The sequence below is a fragment of the Bos grunniens genome, chromosome 9, assembly GCF_055505025.1.
Source record: "Bos grunniens cultivar Pamir isolate PY7600 chromosome 9, Bosgru_T2T1.0, whole genome shotgun sequence".
Lineage (NCBI taxonomy): Eukaryota > Metazoa > Chordata > Mammalia > Artiodactyla > Bovidae > Bos > Bos grunniens.
In genome coordinates, this window is record NC_141173.1 from 55756617 (window position 1) to 55780877 (window position 24261).

At 37.6% G+C, this 24261-nt stretch overlaps 1 protein-coding gene across 12 annotated transcripts in view; it reads right to left on the reverse strand.

Annotated features, from left to right (window-relative positions):
- MANEA (mannosidase endo-alpha) overlaps positions 1-24261 on the reverse strand; it is a 551677-nt gene that overhangs the window by 500683 nt on the left and 26733 nt on the right. For 3 of the 12 annotated variants that reach the window (XM_086317688.1, XM_086317685.1, XM_086317687.1), the window contains exon 2: positions 9617-9683. Coding sequence is in view for 3 of the 12 variants with exons in the window: in XM_086317694.1 (XP_086173820.1) it covers positions 3394-4605 (1212 nt within the window). In the remaining 9 variants the exon portion in view is untranslated. Of the gene's footprint in view, positions 1-806; positions 5031-9616; positions 9684-14589; positions 14885-22334; positions 22449-24261 lie in introns of those variants that run through there. The other 9 variants (XM_086317689.1, XM_086317686.1, XM_086317684.1 and 6 more) reach the window with 6 other exon arrangements.

The following is a 24261-nucleotide window of genomic DNA, read 5'->3' on the forward strand; positions in this document are numbered from 1 at the left end:
ATAGTTAGCAAGTAGAACTAATTTCCCCCAAGAATCCTGATAATTTGTGATATATCTGTATCATAAGCATGTAGAAGGAACATTCCATTCTCAATATGGGACATATTTGCACTAGTCAAACAAATCAATTAAATATGTACAAAGAAAATGGGGTGAATTAGAACACAGCAGGCTCTTATGTTTTTAAAATTAGTTGATTAATTAGTAGGTTGAGGAAAGAATTTCTTAAGCAAAACATATAAAGTAGAAAGTATAAAAGAAAAATACATTTTAGTACATTGAGCATAAGACTATAACTACTGTTCATAATTCTTTTCTCAATGGATTAAAAAGTCACACTTGGAACCTGGCAAGTCATATTTGGAACATAGTTGGAAAAAGATATTTTCTATTGCCATACCATTGACAATGGATTTTCATTTAGAAAGTATAAAGTATTCCTCTAAGGCGAAACAAAGAAAAGAAGCAATTTAATGGAAATAGGAGTTCAATTCAGTTCAGTTGCTCAGTCGTGTCTGACTCTTTGCGACCCCATAGATTGCAGCATGCCAGGCCTCTCTGTCCATCGCCAGCTCCTGGACTTTACTCAAACTCATGTCCATTGAATCAGTGATGCCATCCAACAATCTCATCCTCTGTCATCCCCTTCTCCTCCTGCCTTCCATGTTTCCCAGCATCAGAGTCTTTTCAAATAAGTCAGTTCTTTGCATCAGGTGGTCAAAATAGTGGAGTTTCAGCTTCAGCATTAGTCATTCTAATGAATATTCAGGACTGATTTCCTTTAGGATGGACTGGAAATAGGAGTGGCCAGTAGGAATAAGCATGTATTTACCCTCATTAGTTATTATGAAATACAAATAAAAACCACAATAATTTATATTTTCACCCTGCCAGATTAGCAAGAATAAAGAAGTCTGAGAGCATTATCTATTAATTAGATATGAAGCAACCAAATTTCATGAACAATTATCTATTACTTTAAAAATGATGTAGCACATTTGAAATGCTCAGATCCTAAATTTAGTAATCCATTACTTAGTAAGTCTTATAGAAATTCTCTTGCATATGTGTTCCTGAAGACTTTGACAAGCTTGTGGACAGCAGCACTCTAAGAGTAGAATAATATAAAAATGCCTATTGGGTCTTCCCGGAGAAGGCAATGGCAAGCCACTCCAGTACTCTTGCCTAGAAAATCCCATGGATGGAGGAGCCTGGTGGGCTGCATTCCATTGGGTCGCTACGAGTTGGTCATGACTGAGCAACTTCACTTTGACTTTCATGCAATGGAGAAGGAAATGGCAACCCACTCCAGTGTTCTTGCCTGGAGAATCCCAGGGACGGCAGAGCCTGGTGGGCTGCCATCTACGGGGTCGCACAGAGTCGGACACGACTGAAGCGACTTAGCAGCAGTAGCAGCAGCATAGGGTCTTCCTAGATTGGGTTAATTATTCTACCTAACATCTAAACACCACTACTTGGGTTGTTATCAACTTATCAGAATGTTCTTTCTGTTGGGAAAAAATATGTATTTCAATGTTCTATACTTGTTTTTACAATTGTCTTTCTATAGGACATGCGTGACAGCTTGTAAGTAATAAATTGAAAGGGGGAAAAGAAAACTAGAATGTATTTCCTATCATCCCACTTAAGAAACTTGATTCTATTTGATTTGATAATAATTTACTTAAAAAACTCCCCATATTATTAATTCTGCAATAATTTAGGTTTAAATAAAGCCCCAACTTTTAAACAATTATTGACAAATTTTCAGTGTAATATTTTAGGTGACTACTGGATTTTATTGGGGCAGACTGAATTAAAACTGTTCTCCCAATATTTTGATAAGTTTAGCATTTGCCCAAATTGTTAGTTTCTTGACAAAGTAATACAACTAAGAGTTGCATTTGAGTATTTGCTTTGAAGTTCCAAATGGTCTCAGCTAGCAGGTATGAGACATATGCAGTTAAGTTTGAAAGATAACTAGCAGCATACCCTGGCTCTCTTTTCCCAAATCCTTCTAGTAACAAAGTAACTAACTGTCCCTTTACAAGTAACTAACTGACCCTTTACAAGTAACTTTTAAGAATGCCATACATGGTACTTTGTGATAAAACGAAGTGCACTAGAACCCAAGTTACAAGAGACAGTGAATGCCTTCTGGTCTTGGGCTGTGTTCATTGTATTGCCCCGTGGTTCTCAGGCCAAGTAGTGAATTGGCTGCAGAGACCCTGCCACAGACAGAATCAGAAGACCGAGCTGATCAAAGTTAGTGAAAACATATCAAAAATTGCTATTTTATTTGTTATTGCTAAATCAATATAGATTTTACAGTCTAATATATATGATTATACATTCTTTTCATTTTTAATAATAATATTTTGAAAATAATTTTTGAATTGAAGTATTTCATAGGTATATTTAAATAATATGTGCATTTTCCCATCAGTATATATTTTAAAAATTACACATTTTAATTATTTCAGCACCTTTTTACTCTCCACAATGGACAATACTCAAATGGTGACTCCAATTATATATCATATTCACTATCCCATTTGTCTAATTTACATAATTATAAGACATATTTCACAGGAATTATATGCCAGGTATATTTAACCTTCACATTGACCCCATCAAGGAGACCATATTCGTATTTAACAGATTAGCAAAATGATGCCTGAGTTCAGTTCAGTTCAGTCGCGCAGATGTGTCCAACTCTTCATGACCCATGAATTGCAGCATGCCAGACCTCCCTGTCCATCACCAACTCCCAGAGTTCACCCAACTCATGTCCATCGAGTCAGTGATGCCATCTAGCCATCTCACCCTTTGTCATCCCCTTCTCCTCCTGCCCCCAATCCCTCCCAGCATCAGAGTCTTTTCCAGTGAGTCAACTCTTTGCATGAGGTGGCCAACGTATTGGAGTTTCAGCTTTAGCATCAGTCCTTCCAAAGAACACCCAGGACTGATCTCCTTTATGATGGACTGGTTGGATCGCCTTGCAGTCCAAGGGACTCTCAAGAGTCTTCTCCAACACCACAGTTCAAAAGCATCAATTCTTCAATGCTAAGCTTTCTTCACAGTCCAACTCTAATATCCATACATGACCACTGGAAAAACCATATCCTTGACTAGATGGACTTTTGTTGGCAAAGTAATATCTCTGCTTTTGAATATGCTATCTAGGCTGGTCATAACTTTCCTTCCAAAGAACAAGCATCTTTTAATTTCATGGCTACAATCACCATCTGCAGTGATTTTGGAGCCCCCCAAAATAAAGTCTGACACTGTTTCCACTGTTTCCCCATCTATTTCCCATGAAGTGATGGGACCAGATGCCGTGATCTTCGTTTTCTGAATGTTGAGCTTTAAGCCAACTTTTTCACTCTCCACTTACACTTTCATCAAGAGGCTTTTTATTTCCTCTTCACTTTGTGCCATTAGGATGGTGTCATCTGCATATCTGAGGTTATTGATATTTCTCTTGGCAATCTTGATTCCAGCTTGTGCTTCTTCCAGCCCAGCATTTCTCATGATATACTCTTCATATAACCTAAATAAGCAGGGTGACAATATACAGCCTTGACATACTCCTTTTCCTATTTGGAACCAGTCTGTTGTTCCATGTCCAGTTCTAACTGTTGCTTCCTGACCAGTATACAGGTTTCTCAAGAGGCAGGTCAGGTAGTCTGGTATTCTCATCTCTTTCAGCATTTTCCACAGTTTATTGTGATCCACACAGTCAAAGGCTTTGGCACAGTCAAGAAAGCAGAAATAGATGCTTTTCTGGGACTCTCTTGCTTTTTCCATGATCCAGCAGATGTTGGTAATTTGATCTCTGGTTCTTCTGCCTTTTCCAAAACCAGCTTGAACATCTGGAAGTTCACAGTTCACATATTGCTGAAGCCTGGCTTGAAGAATTTTGAGCATTACTTTACTAGCGTGTGAGATGAGTGCAATTGTGTGGTAGTTTGAGCGTTCTTTGGCATTGCCTTTCTTCAGGATTGGAATGAAAACTGACCATTTCCAGTCCTGTGGCCACTGCTGAGTTTTCCAAATTTGCTGGCATACTGAGTGCAGCACTTTCACAGCATCATCTTTCAGGATTTGAAATAGCTCAACTGGAATTCCATCACCTCCACTAGCTTTGTTCGTAGTGATGCTTTCTAAGGCCCACTTGACTTCACATTCCAGGATGTCTGGCTCTAGGTGAGTGATCACACCATCGTGATTATCTGGGTTGTGAAGTTCTTTTTTGTACAGTTCTTCTGTGTATTCTTGCCATCTCGTCTTAATATCCTCTGCTTCTGTTAGGTCCATACCATTTCTGTCCTTTATCAAGCCCATCTTTACATGAAGTGTTCCCTTGGTAGCTCTAATTTTCTTGAAGAGATCTGTAGTCTTTCCCATCCTGTTGTTTTCCTCTATTTCTTTGCATTGATTGCTGAGGAAGGCTCTCTTATCTCTCCTTGGTATTCTTTGGAACTCTGCATTCAGATGCTTATATCTTTCCTTTTCTCCTTTGCTTTTCACTTCTCTTCTTTTCACAGCTATTTGTAAGGCCTCCCCAGACAGCCATTTTGCTCTTTTGCATTTCTTTTCCATGGGGGTGGTCTTGATCCCTGTATCCTATACAATGTCACGAACTTCTGTCCATAGTTCATCAGGCACTCTATCTATTAGATCTAGTCCCTTAAAACTATTTCTCACTTCCACTGTATAATCATAAGGAATTTGATTTAGACCATACTGAATGGTCTAGTGGTTTTCCCTACTTTCTTCAATTTTAGTCTGAATTTGGTAATAAGGAGTTCATGATCTGAGCCACAGTCAGCTCCTGGTCTTGTTTTTGTTGACTGTATAGAGCTTCTCCATCTTTGGCTGCAAAGAATATAATCAATCTGATTTTGGTGTTGACCATCTGGTGATGTCCATGTGTAGAGTCTTCTCTTGTGTTGTTGGAAGAGGGTGTTTTCTATGACCAGTGCATTCTCTTGGCAAAACTCTATTAGCCTTTGCCCTGCTTCATTCTACCAGAGAAGGGAAAGGCAAACCACTTCAGTATTCTTGCCTTGAGAACCCCATGAACAGTATGAAAAGGCAAAATGATAGGATACTGAAAGAGGAATTCCCCAGGTCTGTAGGTGCCCAGTATGCTACCGGAGATCAGTGGAGAAATAACTCCAGAAAGAATGAAGGGATGGAGCCAAAGCAAAAACAATATCCAGTTGTGGATATGACTGGTGATAGAAGCAAATTCCGATGCTGTAAAGAGCAATATTGCATAGGAACCTGGAATGTTAGATCCCTGAATCGAGGCAAATTATAAGTATTCAAACAGGAGACGGCAAGAGTGAACATCAACTTTCTAGGAATCAGTGAACTGAAATGAACTGGAATGGGTGAATTTAACACAGATGACCATTATATCTACTACTGTGGACAGGAATCCCTTAGAAGAAATGGAGTAGCCATCATGGTCAACAAAAGAGTCCGTAATGCAGTACTTGGATGCAATCTCAAAAACGACAGAATGATCTGTATTCATTCCCAAGGCAAAACATTTAATGTCAGAGTAATCCAAGTCTATGCCCCAACCAATAACACTGAAGAAGCTGAAGTTGAACGATTCTATGAAGACCTCCAAGATCTTTTGGAACTAACACCCAAAAAAGATGTCCTTTTTATTATAGGGGACTGGAGTGCTAAAGTAGGAAGTCAAGAAACACCTGGGGTAATAGGCAAATTTGGCCTTGGAATATGGAAAATGATGCCTAGAGAGGTTTAATAATAATTCTGCCAAGCAGTAAGTTAGAATCTGATTTTGAGAAGTTCATATCTCGTGCTTTCAACCTCTGCTCTCACTCATGAATTTCTCTGAGCAGTCATGAGTTCTCTAAGTGCCAGGAAATCTCAGAACATGTAAAATAAAAGTATATGGCAAAAAACGTGAATGAATTTAGGCATGAGTTTTGCAATACAAAATGCACAGGTTTCTTCAATGTTGTTGAGATCATGGGACCCAGGGTAAAATATATATCTATGTATGAATTCCTGAACCAGAACCAGAGTGTATTCCTGGTTCTCTTATGTTTTAGAGAAATGTCTATATAGGGGGAAGAGTGAAGTGGGTGTGTATAATAAATATATGGTTATAATAAATATAAAACCAACAAAATGTATCTGGTTAGAGAGTACTTGAAATTAACCATGCAAATAATGAAACACATTATAGCTCTGTTCCTTGAAAATGTAAAAAGTAGGTGTTTTTCTCTTACGGGAGAAGACAAAAGGAAAACTACACCATCATCTTACAAATACAGCTAAGATCCCATATCAGACTGTGACTCCCATCACAGGTTTTTGTGAGGCAATAGTACTGTTCAAAATAATCTAGAATTGATTTTAAAGTATCTCTGTCTACTTGTCAAAAGAAGAAAAGATGTTATTTTAGAATACAAAATGCTTGATAAAGCATAACATGAAGGAAACAAAATGAAGTGACTAATTCTCAGCACTAATTCTTCTTTTTTTTTTTTTTTTTAAAGCATGAGTTTAATATTATATTCCTCTTCTGGAGCTTAGATGTGATGAAAGCATGATGGCAAAGGACAAAGAATCCCTAAATAATGAGGGAATAACCTAAGCAGCTCTAGAGACCAAGTTGCTTCCAAATTGTCACTGAAAGGCTTAGGTGCCACTTCCTACTTCAGGCCATTTTGATTTTGAGATTAGTCCTTCTTCTTGTACTCCCCACAGCTCCACTGGCTCAAGAAACATCACTCCATCTCCTACCAATCCAAAGCAAGGTAAGTGATGTCTTTTTCCTGAGGCCTGGCCCCACTGGGAACCAGTGGGACACTGCTTGATCTATCAGGTTGTTCTGGTTGTCATTAGCTAACATAGACTATGGACCAAGTCACATCAAGGCCAGCAACATTTTTTCCCCTAAGAATGCTACATATTCCCACCTAAGTAATCGGTTTCTGGAATGAAAATAGTTTCAAGAAATAACTACAAAATACTTGACTTTTCTTCACAGGCAAAACATTCTTTGACATAAATTGTACCAATGCTTTCTTAGGTTAGTTTTGCAAGGCAAGAGAAATAAAAACAAAAAGATCTAATCAAACTCACAAGCTTTTGCACAGCAAAGAAAACCATAAACAAAATGAAAACACAACGTATAGAATGGGAGAAAATATTTGCAAACAATGAGACTGACCAAGGCTTAAAATTGTATAGGGCTTAAAAATTATATATTTCCAAAGTATATAAGCAGTTCATGCAACTTAACAACAACAACAACCCCCCCTCCCCAATAACTCAATTGAAAAACTAGCAGAAGACCGAAATAGACATTTTTCCAAATAAGAACTACAGATGGCCAATAGCCACATGAAAAGATGCTCAACACTGCTAATGGTTAGAGAAATACAAATCAAAAGTAAAATGAGGTACCACCTCACCCCCGTCAGAATGGCCATCATTAAAAAGTCTACAGATAAATCCTGGAGAGGGTATGGAGAAAAGGGAATCCTCCTACACTGTTTGTGGGAGTGTAAGTTGGTGCAGCCACCGTGGAAAACAGTACGGAAGGTCCTCAGAAATCTAAAAATAGAATTATCATATGATCCAGCAAGCCACTCCTGAGCATATATTCAGATAAAACTATTAATTATAAAAGATACATGCACTGCTATGTTCACAGCAGCACGATTCACAATAGCTAAGACATGAGAACATCCTAAATGTCCATCCACAGATGAGTGGATTAAAGACGTGGTTTATATACAATATTGGAGAAGGCCATGGCACCCCACTCCAGTACTCTTGCCTGGAAAATCCCATGGACGGAGGAGCCTGGTGGGCTGCAGTCCATGGGGTCGCTAAGAGTCGGACACGACTGAGCGACTTCCCTTTCACGTTTCACTCTCATGCATTGGAGAAGGAAATGGCAACCCACTCCAGTGTTCTTGCCTGGAGAATCCCAGGGACGGCGGAGCCTGGTGGGCTGCCGTCTGTGGGGTCGCACAGAGTCGGACACGACTGAAGTGACTTAGCAGCAGCAGCATATACAATATAATATCACTCAGCCATAAAAAGAACAAAATAATGCCAGCAACATGGATGGACCTAGAGATTATCATAGCAAATTAAATAAGTTAGAGAAAGACAAATATCACATGGCATCACTTACATGTGGGATGTAAAGCATAATACAAATGAACCAAACTATGAAACCGAAACAGAATCACAGACATAAGGAACAGACTGGTGGTTACCACAAGGGAAGGGCTTCGGGGAGGGGTGAATGGGGATGAGAGGTTGGGGTTAGCGGCTGTAAGCTTTTTTGCATAGAAAGGGTAAACAGCAGGCCCTACTGGACAGTGCAGAGAAATATATTCACTATCCTATGATAAACCATAGTGGACAAGAATGTAAAAACAATGTGTGTATATATATGTGTGTGTGTGTGTATAACTCAATCACTTTACTATATAGCAGAAATTAACACAACATTGTAAGTCAATTTACTTCAATATAAATATCAATAAAAAAGCCAGAAAGAAAAACACCAATACAGTATACTAACACATATATATGGAATTTAGAAAGATGGTAACAATAACCCTGTGTACGAGACAGCAAAAGAGACACTGATGTATAGAACAGTCTTATGGACTCTGTTGGAGAGGGAGAGGGTGGGAAGATTTGGGAGAATGGCATTGAAACATGTATAATATCATGTATGAAACAAGTTGCCAGTCCAGGTTTGATGCACGATACTGGATGCTTGGGGCTGGTGCACTGTGACGACCCAGAGGGATGGTATGGGGAGGAAGGAGGGAGGAGGGTTCAGGATGGGGAACACATGTATACCTGTGGCGGATTCATTTCGATATTTGGCAAAACTAATACAATATTGTAAAGTTAAAAAAAAATAAAACAAAAAAATAAAAAATAAAAATGAATAAAAAAAAATTTTGATCTCAACTTGAAAACCATTACTTTTATTGAAAATCACCACAAGCTTAAAAAATTCACAAGAATGTCTTTCTATTTTATTATTTTATTTATTTGGTTTCCATTTCCATGGAAACAGAATAGAAATTGAAGCTAGAGGCCAGAAACAGATTGGATTTTTTTTTTTTTTTTTACTTTGTTAGCTATCTGCTAGAGGTGATAGACATTGCCAGTATGTTATAGGTTTAAAAATAATAATAATACAAGCAAAGAATAGAAGGAAAAAAAAAAGACTTCCACAATTCAATGGGCTAGAGCTTTTCACTGTCAAAACCTAAGGAAGATTCTTCAATAAATGATAATGTACAAAAATATACTCCTTTTTAGTAAATGTCATTGAATATTTTGAATATGTTTCCACAGTAAAAACATAATATATGAAACAGATTTTTAAGTTAATTTCTGTAACTGTCAATAACCAGAAAATCCATTTAATTTGGTTGAAATCAAATATGTAGAAATTCAAGAAAATATAGAAAACAACAAAGAAGATAAAATAGATAATCTCAGAGTTCTCTTTGAGTCTCCGTGATACCTAACCCCAGCACAAACACACAATCTTCATCATCTTCCCTCATTGGGAACTTACCTTCTAAGATTGAAGCCACTGTTCCAATGTAAGATATTCTTGATAGTGCTAGAAATCTTGTAGCTACCTAACAAAAGGAAGTAGAGCATGTCACTCACACCTGCATAGGATAATAAGCTTCTGGAAATATCTAATAAAGCTGTATATTCCTGTGTTCATCAACCATCCATTATACCACTGAAAAGGCACCAGGACTCATGCTTACTACTAAATAATAAACACTGAGTCTACTGGTTTGAGAAAATATTTGGTTAACCAGTGGAAGTATAAAAAGAGCTTAAAGGGCTAGGCGTATTTTTAAAATGTTTATTTAAGAAACTATGTCTTCCAATTAGGTAAGATTTAAATATATCACAAGTCTGCCTCTAGGAGTCCTCAATGAGGAGACTAGGAAAAAAACTTACGTGACAATGTATTTTAACTAAAACCTTTGCAAATTGATGTATCACAGTATTTGGAATGAGTGGAGAATAATTTGGAAATAATTGCTTGTAAACATTTTAAATTTCCTTCTGTCATTCAGTGATTAGTTTCTCAGCGCCTTTCCCTGGTCAACTATATCTAAAACCTACACATAATTATACATTTCTATTAAATCAAATAAAGCATTCTCTTTTCCTCATGAGTATGAATTTTTATCCATCACATTATTTGGAGGTTACTCAGCTAAACATATTTAATCACTGGTGGAATAATTATTTTTAAGTCAAAAAATGATGGCATTTTCCTAATTTTCTATTTTTTCATAATTTTCTTTTCTCTTTTGACCCAAAGGTATTACATGTCTGTTTATTTATGCAATTATTTAACATTTTTATTCTGCAGCTGCTATGTCTTTTCAGTATTTAATTTCATTTCTGTGTTTGTCTTGAGGTGTGAGGTTCTAAAGACAGAGATTGTGCCAAAATAATTCTTTCTCATAGCCCTCAGCAGGGGGTCATGTGAATTTATATCCTGAAGCTACAGTATTTATTATTATACATCACTGTAAGAGGATATCAAATTTTCTAATCTCTTTTAGTCTTATGTCTTCATCTTTCTCTTCCTGGATTAGAAAATCTCATTTATTTTTAACTAGCTTTTAAAAATTTTAGAGCCACACAGTGGGAGTAGAGAGTTACAATAACTAGATTTCAGGAAATTAAGATCAATTGTATATATTGATGTAACAAGGAGACTATTAATCCTAGTATATTTTTAATTGTTAATTAATTCAATGCAAAAAATTCTTTATACTTCAGTATGTATATATACTGGAGACGGGAACAGCAACCCACCCCAGTAGTCTTGCCTGGAGAATTCCAGGGATAGAGGAGCCTTGCAGATACAGTCTAAGGGGTTGGAAACAGTAGGACACGACAGAGTGACTCTCTCTCTCTCTCACACACACACACACACAAGTATATAATTGACTGCAATCACCTATATAATTAAGGGGTTGAGTGTGCAAGCTAGCACTTGATTACTTCTTCACTATTGAATCCTAAAATGAGACTAAACTACAGATTGAGTTTCAACTCATAAACCTTGCCTATATATTTCAATCCAAAAATCAGAGTTCATCAGAATTTAGCCTTAGGCATGACCTCACCCGGGGAAGGCAATGGCACTCCACTCCAGTACTTTTGCTTGGAAAATCCCATGGACGGAGGAGCCTGGTAGGCTGCAGTCCATGGGGTCGCTACAGTCGGACACAACTGAGCGACTTCACTTTCACTTTTCACTTTCATGCATTGGAGAAGGAAATGGCAACCCACTCCAGTGTTCTTGCCTGGAGAATCCCAGGGACAAGGGAGCCTGGTGGGTTGCCATCTGTGGGGTCGCACAGAGTCGGACACGACTGCAGCGACTTAGCAGCAGCAGCATGACCTCACCTGTTACCTACAAAGTTATGCTTTCATGGTTTCTGTATACATACTAGGAAAATCCAATCAAGAATGACTTCTGAAGTGTTCCAGTGGTTTTACACAAAGTGGAATTAGACATGATGCACATATCACTGCTAACTACATATTTAACTATAATTTATTTATTTTAAACATATGGTTTAGAAACTCTACAAATAGCTTATATTGTGTATGTATGTGTGTCATATTCACTTGAATGTATTTTACTATCCAAATCATCTCACTATCAAACACAATATTTTTTCTTATTTAAAATTGCTGATACAAACTGCATTAGCCATCTTAGTCCTTTCAGGTTACATTCCAGGAATTTTGCTAGAGATACATAAATGATGCTCTGGCATGCTATTATAATCCACATGAATCAATTTAACCTTATTTTTTTAAACTTCAGAAAACATCCTTATGAGGATGTTTAGTTCTTTTTAAAGCAGAAGGTTCTGTAGGTACTGAACTCATATATTTTGATATGACAAACTGGAAAAAATGTTATGAAATTAATGAACCATGGAAATGTATTTAAGGGGACAGTTCAGCCTGAAAATCGCTAGCATTTTTCCAGGTACTCTATTCCCAGATGCTCATCCCTTAAAACACGAAATCTTTGTCTTATCATGATGAATCCCTATAAGGCATGTATACCTTATGCTGTTGCTGCTACAGTGTCTGACTCTTTGTGACCCAATGGACAGCAGCCAGCCAGGGTCCTCTGTCCATGGGATTTCTCAGGCAAGAATACTGGAGTGGGTTGCCGTCTCCTTCTCCAGGGTATCTTCCTGACCCAAAGATCGAATCCATATTTCCTTATATTGTGTATGTATTTAATACTGAGCCACCTGGGAAGCCCCATGTACACCTTATATTTTGCTTTAACAAATGGTGCATATTCTCCATCAAAGGAGATAGTGGAGAAAGTGAGAAAGAGAAAATGAGGAGATAACTTCTCTAGCTCTTATGACCCTTAGATATTTCATGCAAATCTAACTCCTTGTTTTCCTCTGGTTCTTATTATCATAGTGGCTTTGAGGCAAGAGATAGATGGGCCCCAGGCTGAGCAGCTAGAGTTTGTCCCCTGTGAACAGCTACTCCAAAATACAGAAGCAAGAGAGGAGCTGAGTCCTGCCTAGATTAAGAGATAAAAGACCACACATTGCTCATTCTCTAAGTCAAGGAGAACTTTTTGACTACACATGTGCAGAAAGGCTTCTTGAAGGTAAAAAAGGGAGTGATGTCAAACTACTCATAGACCTTTTTGCTAGAATCCATCTTGGCTAAGACATGTCCATGCACACAGAGGATAATCTTGACATAAACCAAATAGGAACTTGGAACCAAGCAAAGCAAGATGATTGGCCAGAGGAAACTCAGAAGAAACGCCCCAATATAAGTGATTCAAACTTCCAGGAGGGAGCCACTCTCTCTGAGCTCGCCTTTGTGTGCCTATTTACATACATTTTCCTTCTAATAAACAGTTTAGTTGTTTTAGGACTTCCGTTTCTTTGCTGAAATTCATCTTCTGCAAAGTCATACAGGTTCGATCCTTATCACTGACCACTGGTCTAGTGTAAGCTAGGATTCAGTGTTCTCACTACCACCATCTGACTTCAATCTCTGGCCAAGAACCAAAATCCTGCTTCAAGCCACTGCAGGCCAAGGGCACCTGTGATCAGTTTTACCCTTATTCAGTCAAATTAAATTGACTAAATTTACTAAAATCATTTATATGTTCAGTCTTGGAAGCAGGATTGTGATTCATGTACAAATTCTAATTGAAAATTACAGTACTATGCACCAAGAAAACCTAGATTAACATAGTATAAAACTATGTATATGGACCATTATTTCACTCATTCCACAAATACTTCTTGATAAACTATGTGCCCCAAACTCTTCCAGTTAGTGAACTCGACTGACTAGGTTGCTACCTTCAATATGCTTACATTCTAGTGGAAGAGACAGACAATAAACTAACACAGAGCATAAGATTTCAAGCTAGAGTAGCGAGTGCCACTGAAGCAATTACCTACATATTGACTGAAAGTTCTAGAGAGATAGACTGAGGTCCTAAAGTAAATAACCTATCATGCTCATTGAAATTAAGTAGACATTAAAATATGCTTTTGAGAATATTACTCAGCTATAAAAAGAATAAGATATTGCCATTTGCATCAACATGGATGGACCTAGAGGATATCATACTAAGTGAAGAGAGAGAAAGACGAATATGATACACTCATATATGGAATCTAAAAAAAAAAAGAACACATTTATGGTTACCAAAGGGGAAAAGGAATGGGATAAATTAGGAGTTCCAAATTAACAGTCACATACTACTACATATAAAACAGATAAGCAACAAGGATTTACCGTACAGCACGGGGAACAGCATTCAATATAGGTAATAACCTATAATGGAAAATACTCTGAAAATATATACATATATAACTGAATCACTTTGCTGTATACTTGAAACTAACACAATATTATAAATAAACTATACTTCAATTTAACATAATTGACTGGGGAAATTTTGCAGAAACTAATGCCTGTGGCTGGTACTTTATTATGTGAGTGAATGTTGAAATGTCTCCAGTCAATAATGTCCAGGTAACAAAAGGAACATTAATACAACTCTGGTAAGCTGTTAAAGAAAACAAAAAAAGGAGGGGGCGGGCGGTAAAAATAGCAGTGTGCAAATGTTTACTGTATAAATGCTTCATGAAAAAATAGCTTTCAAAATTTTATGCCATGAAGGCAAGTATCCAAACATATAAACAGGTTAGTGGTTTTAGAAGAAAAAAAAAGTTGTGTTGGGATATTAAAATCTTATTTTTCATTTCTCTATTGTATACCTATTCCACATCACTAACATCACCTAATAAAATAACATTACATAAATGATTTTAAAAAATGGAATTGAAAGAGAAAATGAAACAAGGAAAAATATTTAGGAAGACTAAGAATGACTAAGAAGGTACCTCTTCAACAGAGGTACTGAACACCAGAGAGTAGGCTAGATACCAGTAATACAAAAAACAAGTACAAGTCTACTGTCAAATAACTTACCTTCCAGCTAGAGGGGCAAACAAACAAGCCAAAGCTGGTTTTCCTTGTGATAAGGGATAGGTTTACTGGAAACCCAGTTTGTTCTGGAAGCACAGAGGAGTGGTCAAAAAGCTATGCAAGGGATTAAGCAGTATGTCAAAAAGGTTAATGTGCATCAGAATCACCTGGGTACCTTGCTAAAGGCTCATCCTGATTCAGCACACATGGGTGTGTGCACTGAATGCGGTTCTAGCAAACTCGTGGGTGATACCATTATGACATCTGTGAGCAGCATTAAGGTAAAGAGAAGCAATTCTAGGGAATAAAATACTTCTGATGAGATTTGAAGAACTAATCAAATTAACCAAATTAGAAAAAAAGAGTCAATTATGTCTTTCACCATCCCCATTTCTGATTTTAAAGATTTTTAAAAATTTATAAACTAGTAAAATCTGGGCATAACGAAATTAACTCTCTTCATAGGAGAAACAGCTAGATGTCAACAAATATGTGATCAACGAGGTTAGGATCAAGATACCTAGAAATAGACCAGTAATGGCAGGCAATTCTAATTTGATAGATGAGAATCTGATTGACTTCATTTTTACATTCTTGAAGAAGCATAGTGTGAAAAGAAAAAAAAAAAAATTATACTCTGGTAAAGTACTTCTCAGGCTTTCCAGGTGGCTCAGGGATAAGAATCCATCTGCCGAGCAGGAGACATGGTTCAATCCCTTGGTCAGGAAGATCTCTTGAAGAAGGAAATGGCAACCCACTCCAGTATTTTTGCCTGGAGAATTCCATGGACAGAGACGCCTGGCAGGCTATAGTCTATGGCATTGCAAAGAGCTGGACGTAACTTAGTGACCAGATAGCAGCAAAGTACTTCTCAGTTTCATCGATTACTATAATCTGGGGGCACTTTTAAATAATAACAATACCCCAACCTCACCTTGGAACATTTGAGTTTGACTCTATGGTTGGGCCCAGTCATGAATATTTTTAAATACTATTCAGATTACTCAAATGAACAGGGCTGAGCAACACTGATTAGAAGTGAAAATAATAAGGAATCAGAGGTTGGTGGTACTGAATAAAAACACTAATCTGGATTAGGAAGGGTTCAAAACATGATGTTGTGTAAATCACATTCTCAGTTCTGTGAAAGAAAAACTGCACTTCAGTTCAGTGGCTCAGTCGTGTCCAACTCTTTGTGACCCCATGGACTGCAGCACACCAGGCCTCCCTGTCCATCACCAACTCCCAGAGTTTACTCAAACTCATGTCCATTGAGTTGGTGATGTCATCCAATCATCTCATCCTCTCCTCCTGCCTTCAATCTTTCCCAGCATCAGGGTCTTTTCAAATGAGTCAGTTCTTTGCATCAAGGGGCCAAAGTATTGGAGTTTCAGTTTCAGCATCAGTCCTTCTGAAAATTCAGGGCTGATTTCCTTTAGGATGGACTGGTTGGATCTCCTTGCAGTCCAAGGGACTCTCAAGAGTCTTCTCCAACACCACAGTTCAAAAGCATCAATTCTTCGGCGCTCAGCTTTCTTTATAGTCCAACTCTCACATCCATACATGACTACTGGAAAAACCATAGCTTTAACTAGATGGACCTTTGTTGGCAAAATAATGTCTGTGCTTTTTAATATGCTATCTAGGTTGGTCATAAATTTTCTTCACTTGGGTGGATTAAATATACAAGGAAGACTTTATCAAAAGTATTGCAGTAGAGAAAGGGATTAAATTCAATGATGCTGAAACAAAACATAAGAGTGGTTTTAAGCACTGGGATGAACTATTGAAAAAGTACTAAAAGACATTAGGGAGGAGGTTGGAAATGTGATTAGGTCACCTGTGTTTGCTAAATGGGACATGTTAGTTAGGTTTCTACACTTCCACAAAGGCTAGAGGTAAGGGTCCCATGTTTACTGATGATTATATTTCATAGAAATGGCTTCCAGGTTCTTGAAAAGGATATTTCTAGGTTGCAGATGGTTTACCTCTCAACTGAGCTGAGGATTTTGCTACAGTTTCAAGTATTCTAAAATAAATGTTACAAGAAAAGGAAAGTCAGGGACTTATTGCCAGGAAGAAGACTGTCAAAAGCTCAGTCAAGCTGATGTGCTGCAGCCATTCCCCTTCCATGGTCACTACACTTTGGGTTGAAATTTGGCTTCTTGTGGACCCCTGCTTAGTGGGTCCATTCTAGAATTCCATGTGTGTGTGTTAGTCGCTCAGTCATGTCTGACTCTTTGTGACTCCAGGGACTGTAGCTCACCAGGCTTCTCCGTCCATGGAATTCTCCAGGCAAGAATACTGGAGTGGATTGCCATTCCCTTCTCCAGAGGAACTTCCCAACCCAGGGATTGAACCCTAGTCTTCTGCACTGTAGGCAGATTCTAGAATTCCATAGGGCAGTGTTATTTTTTCAACGTGAATTGTAAACTCCTGAACATAATAGTCTGAACTGATTGTCTAAAATCCTGAAGTTCATAGGTTTATCACTGTCCAGCATTCTACTTATCAATGTTTTCAGCCTTTCCTTTTGAGAAAGTCTTATTACTAAACTTTCTAAGATATAAGAACAACAAAATACCACTAAAGCACAGCTTACTAATCAACATGTTATGAACTAGCATTGAGTTAAATAATCAACATAACAACACATCAATGCATCATTCATCACGGTAAAAGAATAGACTTTCAGTAGTCAACATCAGCTAGTTTTTTTATACATGCATTATAAGACGTAATTCAGTTAACAATGAAAAAAGCTATATGAGATTAGTCAAAGTCATTAGTATATATTTATTTAATACATGAGGCAAATGAGACATGCATGTGTTAAAATTACCCAAGTTGCAAGGACTAAGTAAAAATTGCTCATCTTAAACACTAATATTCTATACTGTTTGCTTATTTTGTTTCAAGGGGTCATTCTATGCTTCCATCTGCTTCCGCTTCAGGCATCCTTAGAAGCATTCCTTTCTGTCCTACAGAATGAGAGAAGCATGAAACTCCAGTCTGACTTCCAAACTGCTGTTTTGTTCTTCCCTGTTATTCACATCATGTTCCCAAGGCACAGTCCATCCTTATTTATTTATTTGTTTTGCCTCATAATGTTACTGTTGATTCTTGCCTACATTTTTTCTGACTACCCCTCTCTTTTAGTCTATTTCTTCTATTTGTAGAATTAATTTATCATTTTCATTTATTTTGAGGCCTGGATTTCTACACATAATGTACTTCTCAGATATGTGGTAGGCTACTTCTCTCCTGGTTGAACTGGAAGTAAGACAAGGCTACTAATTGCAAACATAGGTCACTCCCTGAATACCGACTTTGAATTCCCACAAGAGTCGCCTCTTTCATACACAGCATGGAATTTTTCTGTCTTCGCATTGTTATGTACATATCATCAATAAAGTTTACCTTTCAAAAGGATTTGAGCAACCAACTGGCTGTTTTTTCTCAGATTCTTATTTTCACACTTCCCATTATAAAATGGGTTTTTGACTGGACTAGGAGAGATTTTGATTGCAAGAGGTGAATAGGTTTTTTCAGTGCCTTTTCTGCCTTGCTTCCTGAAATTCTGGCCCATGGACTCTTGGGAAGAGAAGTGGTTTAGCTATTGGAACTGAAGACATTTAAACAAACATGCTGTAATGCTTTGACCTTCTGGTCCTTGCTTTGAAGTGGGTATTACGTACAAAGGACTGTATTTACCATTTCTCTAAGAGTAAGTTCTTCTTCCTGTTGACATTAAGATAGGATGCAGTGGCTATACTTCAAGAGAATCATGTTCCCAATTGCAAAGCCTTAGGGAAACAAAAATTGAGAGATTCTTTTGTAGTTGTCAGTGGGATGGATTGATAGGAAAACTGCTCAAATCAAAATCTAGAGGAATTTGCTGCTGCTGCTAAGTCACTTCAGTCATGTCTGACTCTGTGCGACCCCATAGACAGCAGCCCACCAGGCTCCTCCATCCATCCTGGATTTTCCAGGCAAGAGTACTGGAGTGGGGTGTCATTGCCTTCTCTGCTAGAAGAATTTAGGATATTGTAAAAAAGATATAGAGATAAATAATTATAGATATATATTAGATATTCATTAAAGCAAATGAATCAAGTCATCTAGAAATCCATATGGCATTCTCTATTTATAAGTTAAAATATGCTACTATTTTTACCAAGTTATATGACTGACCTGCCCTCAGCAAACATGACATTTGAGTTCCTAGAAGTGAGGATGAGCTGATTCTTACCCAGAGCCTCTTTTAACCCATATAAAGCTCTAAGCAGACTACTGGTTTGGGCTATTGTCACTAAGGCTAATGTTGGTAGGAAAGTATATGTAAAGTTAAAAGAGAAATAAAACTGTTAATTAATGAGAATTATACCCTTAGTAGAAATTAAAATGAAAAGCTGCCCTTTATTGTTAAAACCAGTAATTAGGGCAATAGAAAACAAAAAGAAGTAAAAGTTGTCTTCCCCGAATACCCAGTGCAGCTGCTCTGTAAGTTAACTGTTATTAAGGCATTGTTTAGGTTTCCACTGAGAAGAAAGCAGGATTACCATCAGCGGATGACACACAGTGATCTTTGTTTGGCTTCTTCATAAAACATGGAAGCTTTGTTTGTTCAACTCTACTGCATATTTACAATGGTAAGTATATATACCCTTTTTCCAACATTAAACATAATATAGTCTGGCCTTTAAAATCAGATATACCTGGGGTTTTAGTGCTGGCTTTCCTTAATTATTACTAGGCATCATGTGTATTACATGTGCTAAAAGCATTAGAGTATTTTAGATGATAAGCCATTCCTGTGACACGTGGCAGATAAACCCTTAAATTATGAGAAAGGGGAATATTTACCAAGAGTAGAATTACTGAGCTAGTGACAAGAGAGTCATGAGAAGGAAGGCTGTGGTTTTGAGAGTGATGGTAGGGATGGTACCTATGAAATCAGTGGAAACCACTTGATCCAAATCAGATTGGATACTGAATCCTGGTCTCAAAGTAACTCATCACACCTGAGTTTAAATATGAACAAGTTGATTTCATTCATGGATAGTCCATGGGCTCTACATGGATACATAGCATTCAACAGATTTACACCCATAGGTGTCACTGTGTTCACATAGCATCAATGTGACAAGGTTATTGAGAAAATATTTAGCAGAATAAATGAAATAATGTGTTATTTTATTTTCCTCACAGCTAATACTTCTGGATGGAAGAACAATGAAGATAAATTTAATTTCAACCTGGAAATAACTGGAAGAAGCAGAAAACTCTAAGACCCTGGACCAAGGGGGATTAAAATCAGAGACAGCCGAGAGGATCATAGTGGCCATGTGAACTGCTTTAGGGAAGAGCAGAAGCCTGGGATTGCCGGAGGGCCCGACAGCTGGTGATTGGGAGAACACAGCAGGAGAGCCACATAGACGTTCAAAGGAGCCCCTTCCCAAAGTCCCTGGCTTCAGTTACAAATTGGGCTAAAGGCTCAGCTGAGTGAATCTACATGATTCTATGCTTGTGTTTGTGCGTGAGAGAGTGTGTCAGCAACATAAGCAGGAAAGTAGGCTGCTTATTGAGTTGTTTCATTTTGCTTTCTTGTTACACTTTAAAAAATAACCATAAGCTTTCCACAGAATTGAAGGGCTTGAAAATGATTCATCAACAAACAAGTAGAAGACTTAAAACATTAAGGTTCAAGATGTCATGAGCTTTACTCTGTTAGGACATAGATTAGAGAGACTGAGTGGGTTAAGAATGTTAGTCTGAGGCACTTTAGACTGGATTCTACTGAAGTTGTCTATGTATACCTAACTTACATCAGGAGGAAGATGATTTCCAGGGCATGAAGCTGGGGATAGGGTAGGAGATAGGGAAAGAGAATAGAGTATAACTATATCTATCATTATATGAATTTGTTTTTTGGTTAATGTGGATATGGAATGTAGAAAGAGAAAACAACACCAACTTCACTTTTAGCAAGTTTTTCACTGTAGCTCAAAACAAAATGCAGAGAAAAATACAATTATACTTAATAGACTGTTAAAAATTGGAAAGGTGAAATATGATTTAAAAAAAAGGCAATATTATTGAGTCATGTGGATTAAATTCAATGCAATTTACCTTTTCTCTTTGGTTTCCCTTATGCCTTCAGCACCAAAGAAATGCATAATAATGAGTCTAAGTTAGTAGTTTATTATACAAAAAGTGATATACAGTGTTTTATGAAAACAAAGCTTTTGTGACAAGAATCACAGTACTATCAGAAGACACTAGTAGACTCACCTGTATTTCTTCATCTATAACATGATGATGATGTAGACTTTATACAGTTAGCATGAGAGTTAACCCCGTGCAGCACAATGTACCATAGCCAGGATATGAAAGAAACCTAATATCAATCAGCAGAGGAATGGATAAAGATGTGGTACATATAAATGATGGAATATTACTCAGTCATAAAAAGGAACCAGATAGAGTCATTTGCAGCAATGGATGGACCTAGAATTTGTCATATTGAGTGATCTAAGTCAGACAGAGAAAGACAAGTATCCGGTGATATCACTTATATATGGAAATGCACAATTGCACTCATCTCACATGCTAGTAAAGTAATGCATAAAATTCTCCAAGCCAAGCTTCAGCAATACGTGAACCGTGAACTTCCAGATGTTTAAGTTGGTTTTAGAAAAGGCAGAGGAACCAGAGATCAAATTGCCAACATCTGCTGGATCATGGAAAAAGGAAGAGAGTTCCAGAAAAACATCTATTTCTGCTTTATTGACTATGCTAAAGCCTTTGACTGTGTGGATGACAATAAACTGGAAAATTCTGAAAGAGATGGGAATACCAGACCACCTGACATGCCTCTTGAGAAACCTGTATGCAGGAGAGGAAGCAACAGTTATAACTGGACATGGAACAACAACTTTCCAAATAGGAAAAGGAGTACGTCAAGGCTGTATATTGTCACTCTGCTTATTTAACTTATATGCAGAGTGCATCATGAGAAATGTTGGGCTGGAGGAAGCACAAGCTGGAATCAAGATTGCCAAGAAAATTATCAATAACCTGAGATATGCAGATGACACCACCCTTACTGCAGAAAGTGAAGAAGAACTAAAAAGCCTCTTGATAAAAGTGAAAGAGGAGAGTGAAAAAGTTGGCTTACAGCTCAACATTCAGAAAACTAAGATCTTGGCATCCAGTCCTATCACTTCATGGCAAATAGATGGGGAAACAGTGGAAACAGTGTCAGACTTTATTTTCTTGGGCTCCAAAATCACTGCAGATGGTGATTGCAGCCATGAAATTAAAAGACGCTTACTCCTTGGAAGGAAAGTTATGACCAACCTAGACAGCATATTAAAAAGCAGAGACATTACTTGCCAACAAAGGTCCATCTATGCAAGGCTATGGTTTTTCCAGTGGTCATGTATGGATGTGAGAGTTGGACTGTAAAGAAAGTAGAGCGCCGAAAAATTTATGCTTTTGAACTGTGGTGTTGGAGAAGACTCTTGAGAGTCCCTTGGACTGCAAGGAAATCCAACCAGTCCATCCTAAAGGAGATCAGTCCTGAGTGTTCATTGGAAGGGCTGATATTGAAGCTGAAACTCCAATACTTTGGCCACCTGATGCGAAGAGCTGACTCATTGGAAAATACCCTGATTCTGGGAAAGATTGAGAGCAGGAGGAGAAGGGGATGACAGAGGATGAGATGGTTGGATGGCATCACTGACTTGATAAACATGGGTTTGGGTGGACTCCGGGAGTTGGTGATGGACAGGGAGGCCTGGCGTGCTGCGATTCATGGGGTCACCAAGAGTCGGACTCGACTGAGCGACTGAACTGAACTGAACAAAATGAACTCAGTTACAAAAAAGAAGAGTTACAGATGTACAAAACAAGCTTATGGTTACCAGGGGATAAGAGGAGGGATACACTGAGAGACTGGGATTGACAAATACACATTAGTATATATAAAATATATAACTAATAAGAATCTGTTGTACAGTACAGGGGACTCTACTCAGTATTCTGTAATGGCCTATATGGGAAAGAACCTTTAAAAAAAGAGTGGGTATACATATATGTATAACTGATTCATTTTGCTGTGCACCTGAAACTAACACAACATTGTAATCAACTATACTCCAATATATTAAGAAACAGAGTTAGCATGAGAATTCAACGAGAATGTATATGTATATGTATTTATACACATATAATTTTTAACAGTTTCTGCCTGACCCATATTAAGAACATGCTGCTGCTACTGCTGCTAAGTCACTTCAGTCATGTCCGACTCTGTGTGACCCCATAGACGGCAGCCCACCAGGCCCCTCCCCGTCCCTGGGATTCTCCAGGCAAGAACACTGGAGTGAAATGCCATTTCCTTCTCCAACGCATGAAAGTGAAAAGTGAAAGGGAAGTCGCTCAGTCGTGTCTGACCATTAGTGACCACATGGACTGCACCCTACCAGGCTCCTCCATCCATGGGATTTTCCAGGCAAGAGTACTGGAGTGGGGTGCCATTGCCTTCTCTGATTAAGAACATAGAAGAAGCAAATATTCTGCTGCACTATAAGTCTATGAGTCTGCTTAACTATAAGTCTGTAAGTCTTTGCACAAAAATAGCAAAGAATCAACTATCATTAGTAAAAAGCAAACTACAATCTTATTTATAGTCTCCTCTTTTGATTACAATGCTAGACACTCTAGATATACTGGGGAATTACTATCAAAGTGAAAGTGTTAGTCACTAAGTCATGTTTGACTCTTGCAACTCCATGGACTATAGCCCACCAGGTGCCTCTGTCCATGGAATTCTTCAAGCAAGAATATTGGAATTTGTAGCCATTCCCATCTACAGGGAATCTTTCTGATCCAGGGGAGGGGAGAACTCGGGTCTCCAGCACTGCAGGTAGATTCTTTAATATCTGAGTCACCATAATGGAGAATTACTATAAGCATCTATAAACCATATATAGCAAAACAATTTTAATTCTTTAATTTTGTCAGTATTTACATGTTTTTTTTGTTATCACTTATGATTTTAAATGATTCTGGGTAATATCTATAGTATTTTATAATAAATAAAACTGATAGAATTAAAATCTGTAGTAGAATATGTTGTCAAAATGAAATAAATTATTTTATGCTTAACAGTAAATATTTAACCAACTATTAAAAGTTATCCTTCTTTTATTGATGCATAAATAACTTGAGCATTACATGACTGTTTATTAGTCTATTTTATTTTTATTTTAGTGCTAAAAATGGAAAAGTTAACAATTTTGAGAAATTAACATGTTAATGGAAGCTTCATTTACCAGACAGTATAGGATAACAGGTATGAAATTAGCCCTCCTACCAAAAGAAAAAATTTTAAAAAGCCAGACAAATAAATAAGGCAATTGTCTTCAGGCATTTAATAATAGGAAACTTGAGACTGAAATTTCCAAAAAAGGAAAACTCACAACTGAGGCAGACAATCTTTGTACCTTAGCACAATTTCCAATTGTTTTTGCAGAGAATATGACCCCAAGAGAAACACCATGATCCCTCTGACCTGAAAGCAGAGCCTAGAGCTTTGAGTATCTGAAGCAGCCGAAATAAAAGATTTGTGAGTTTAGGGTACCAGTCAGAGGGAGCTGAGGCTTGGAT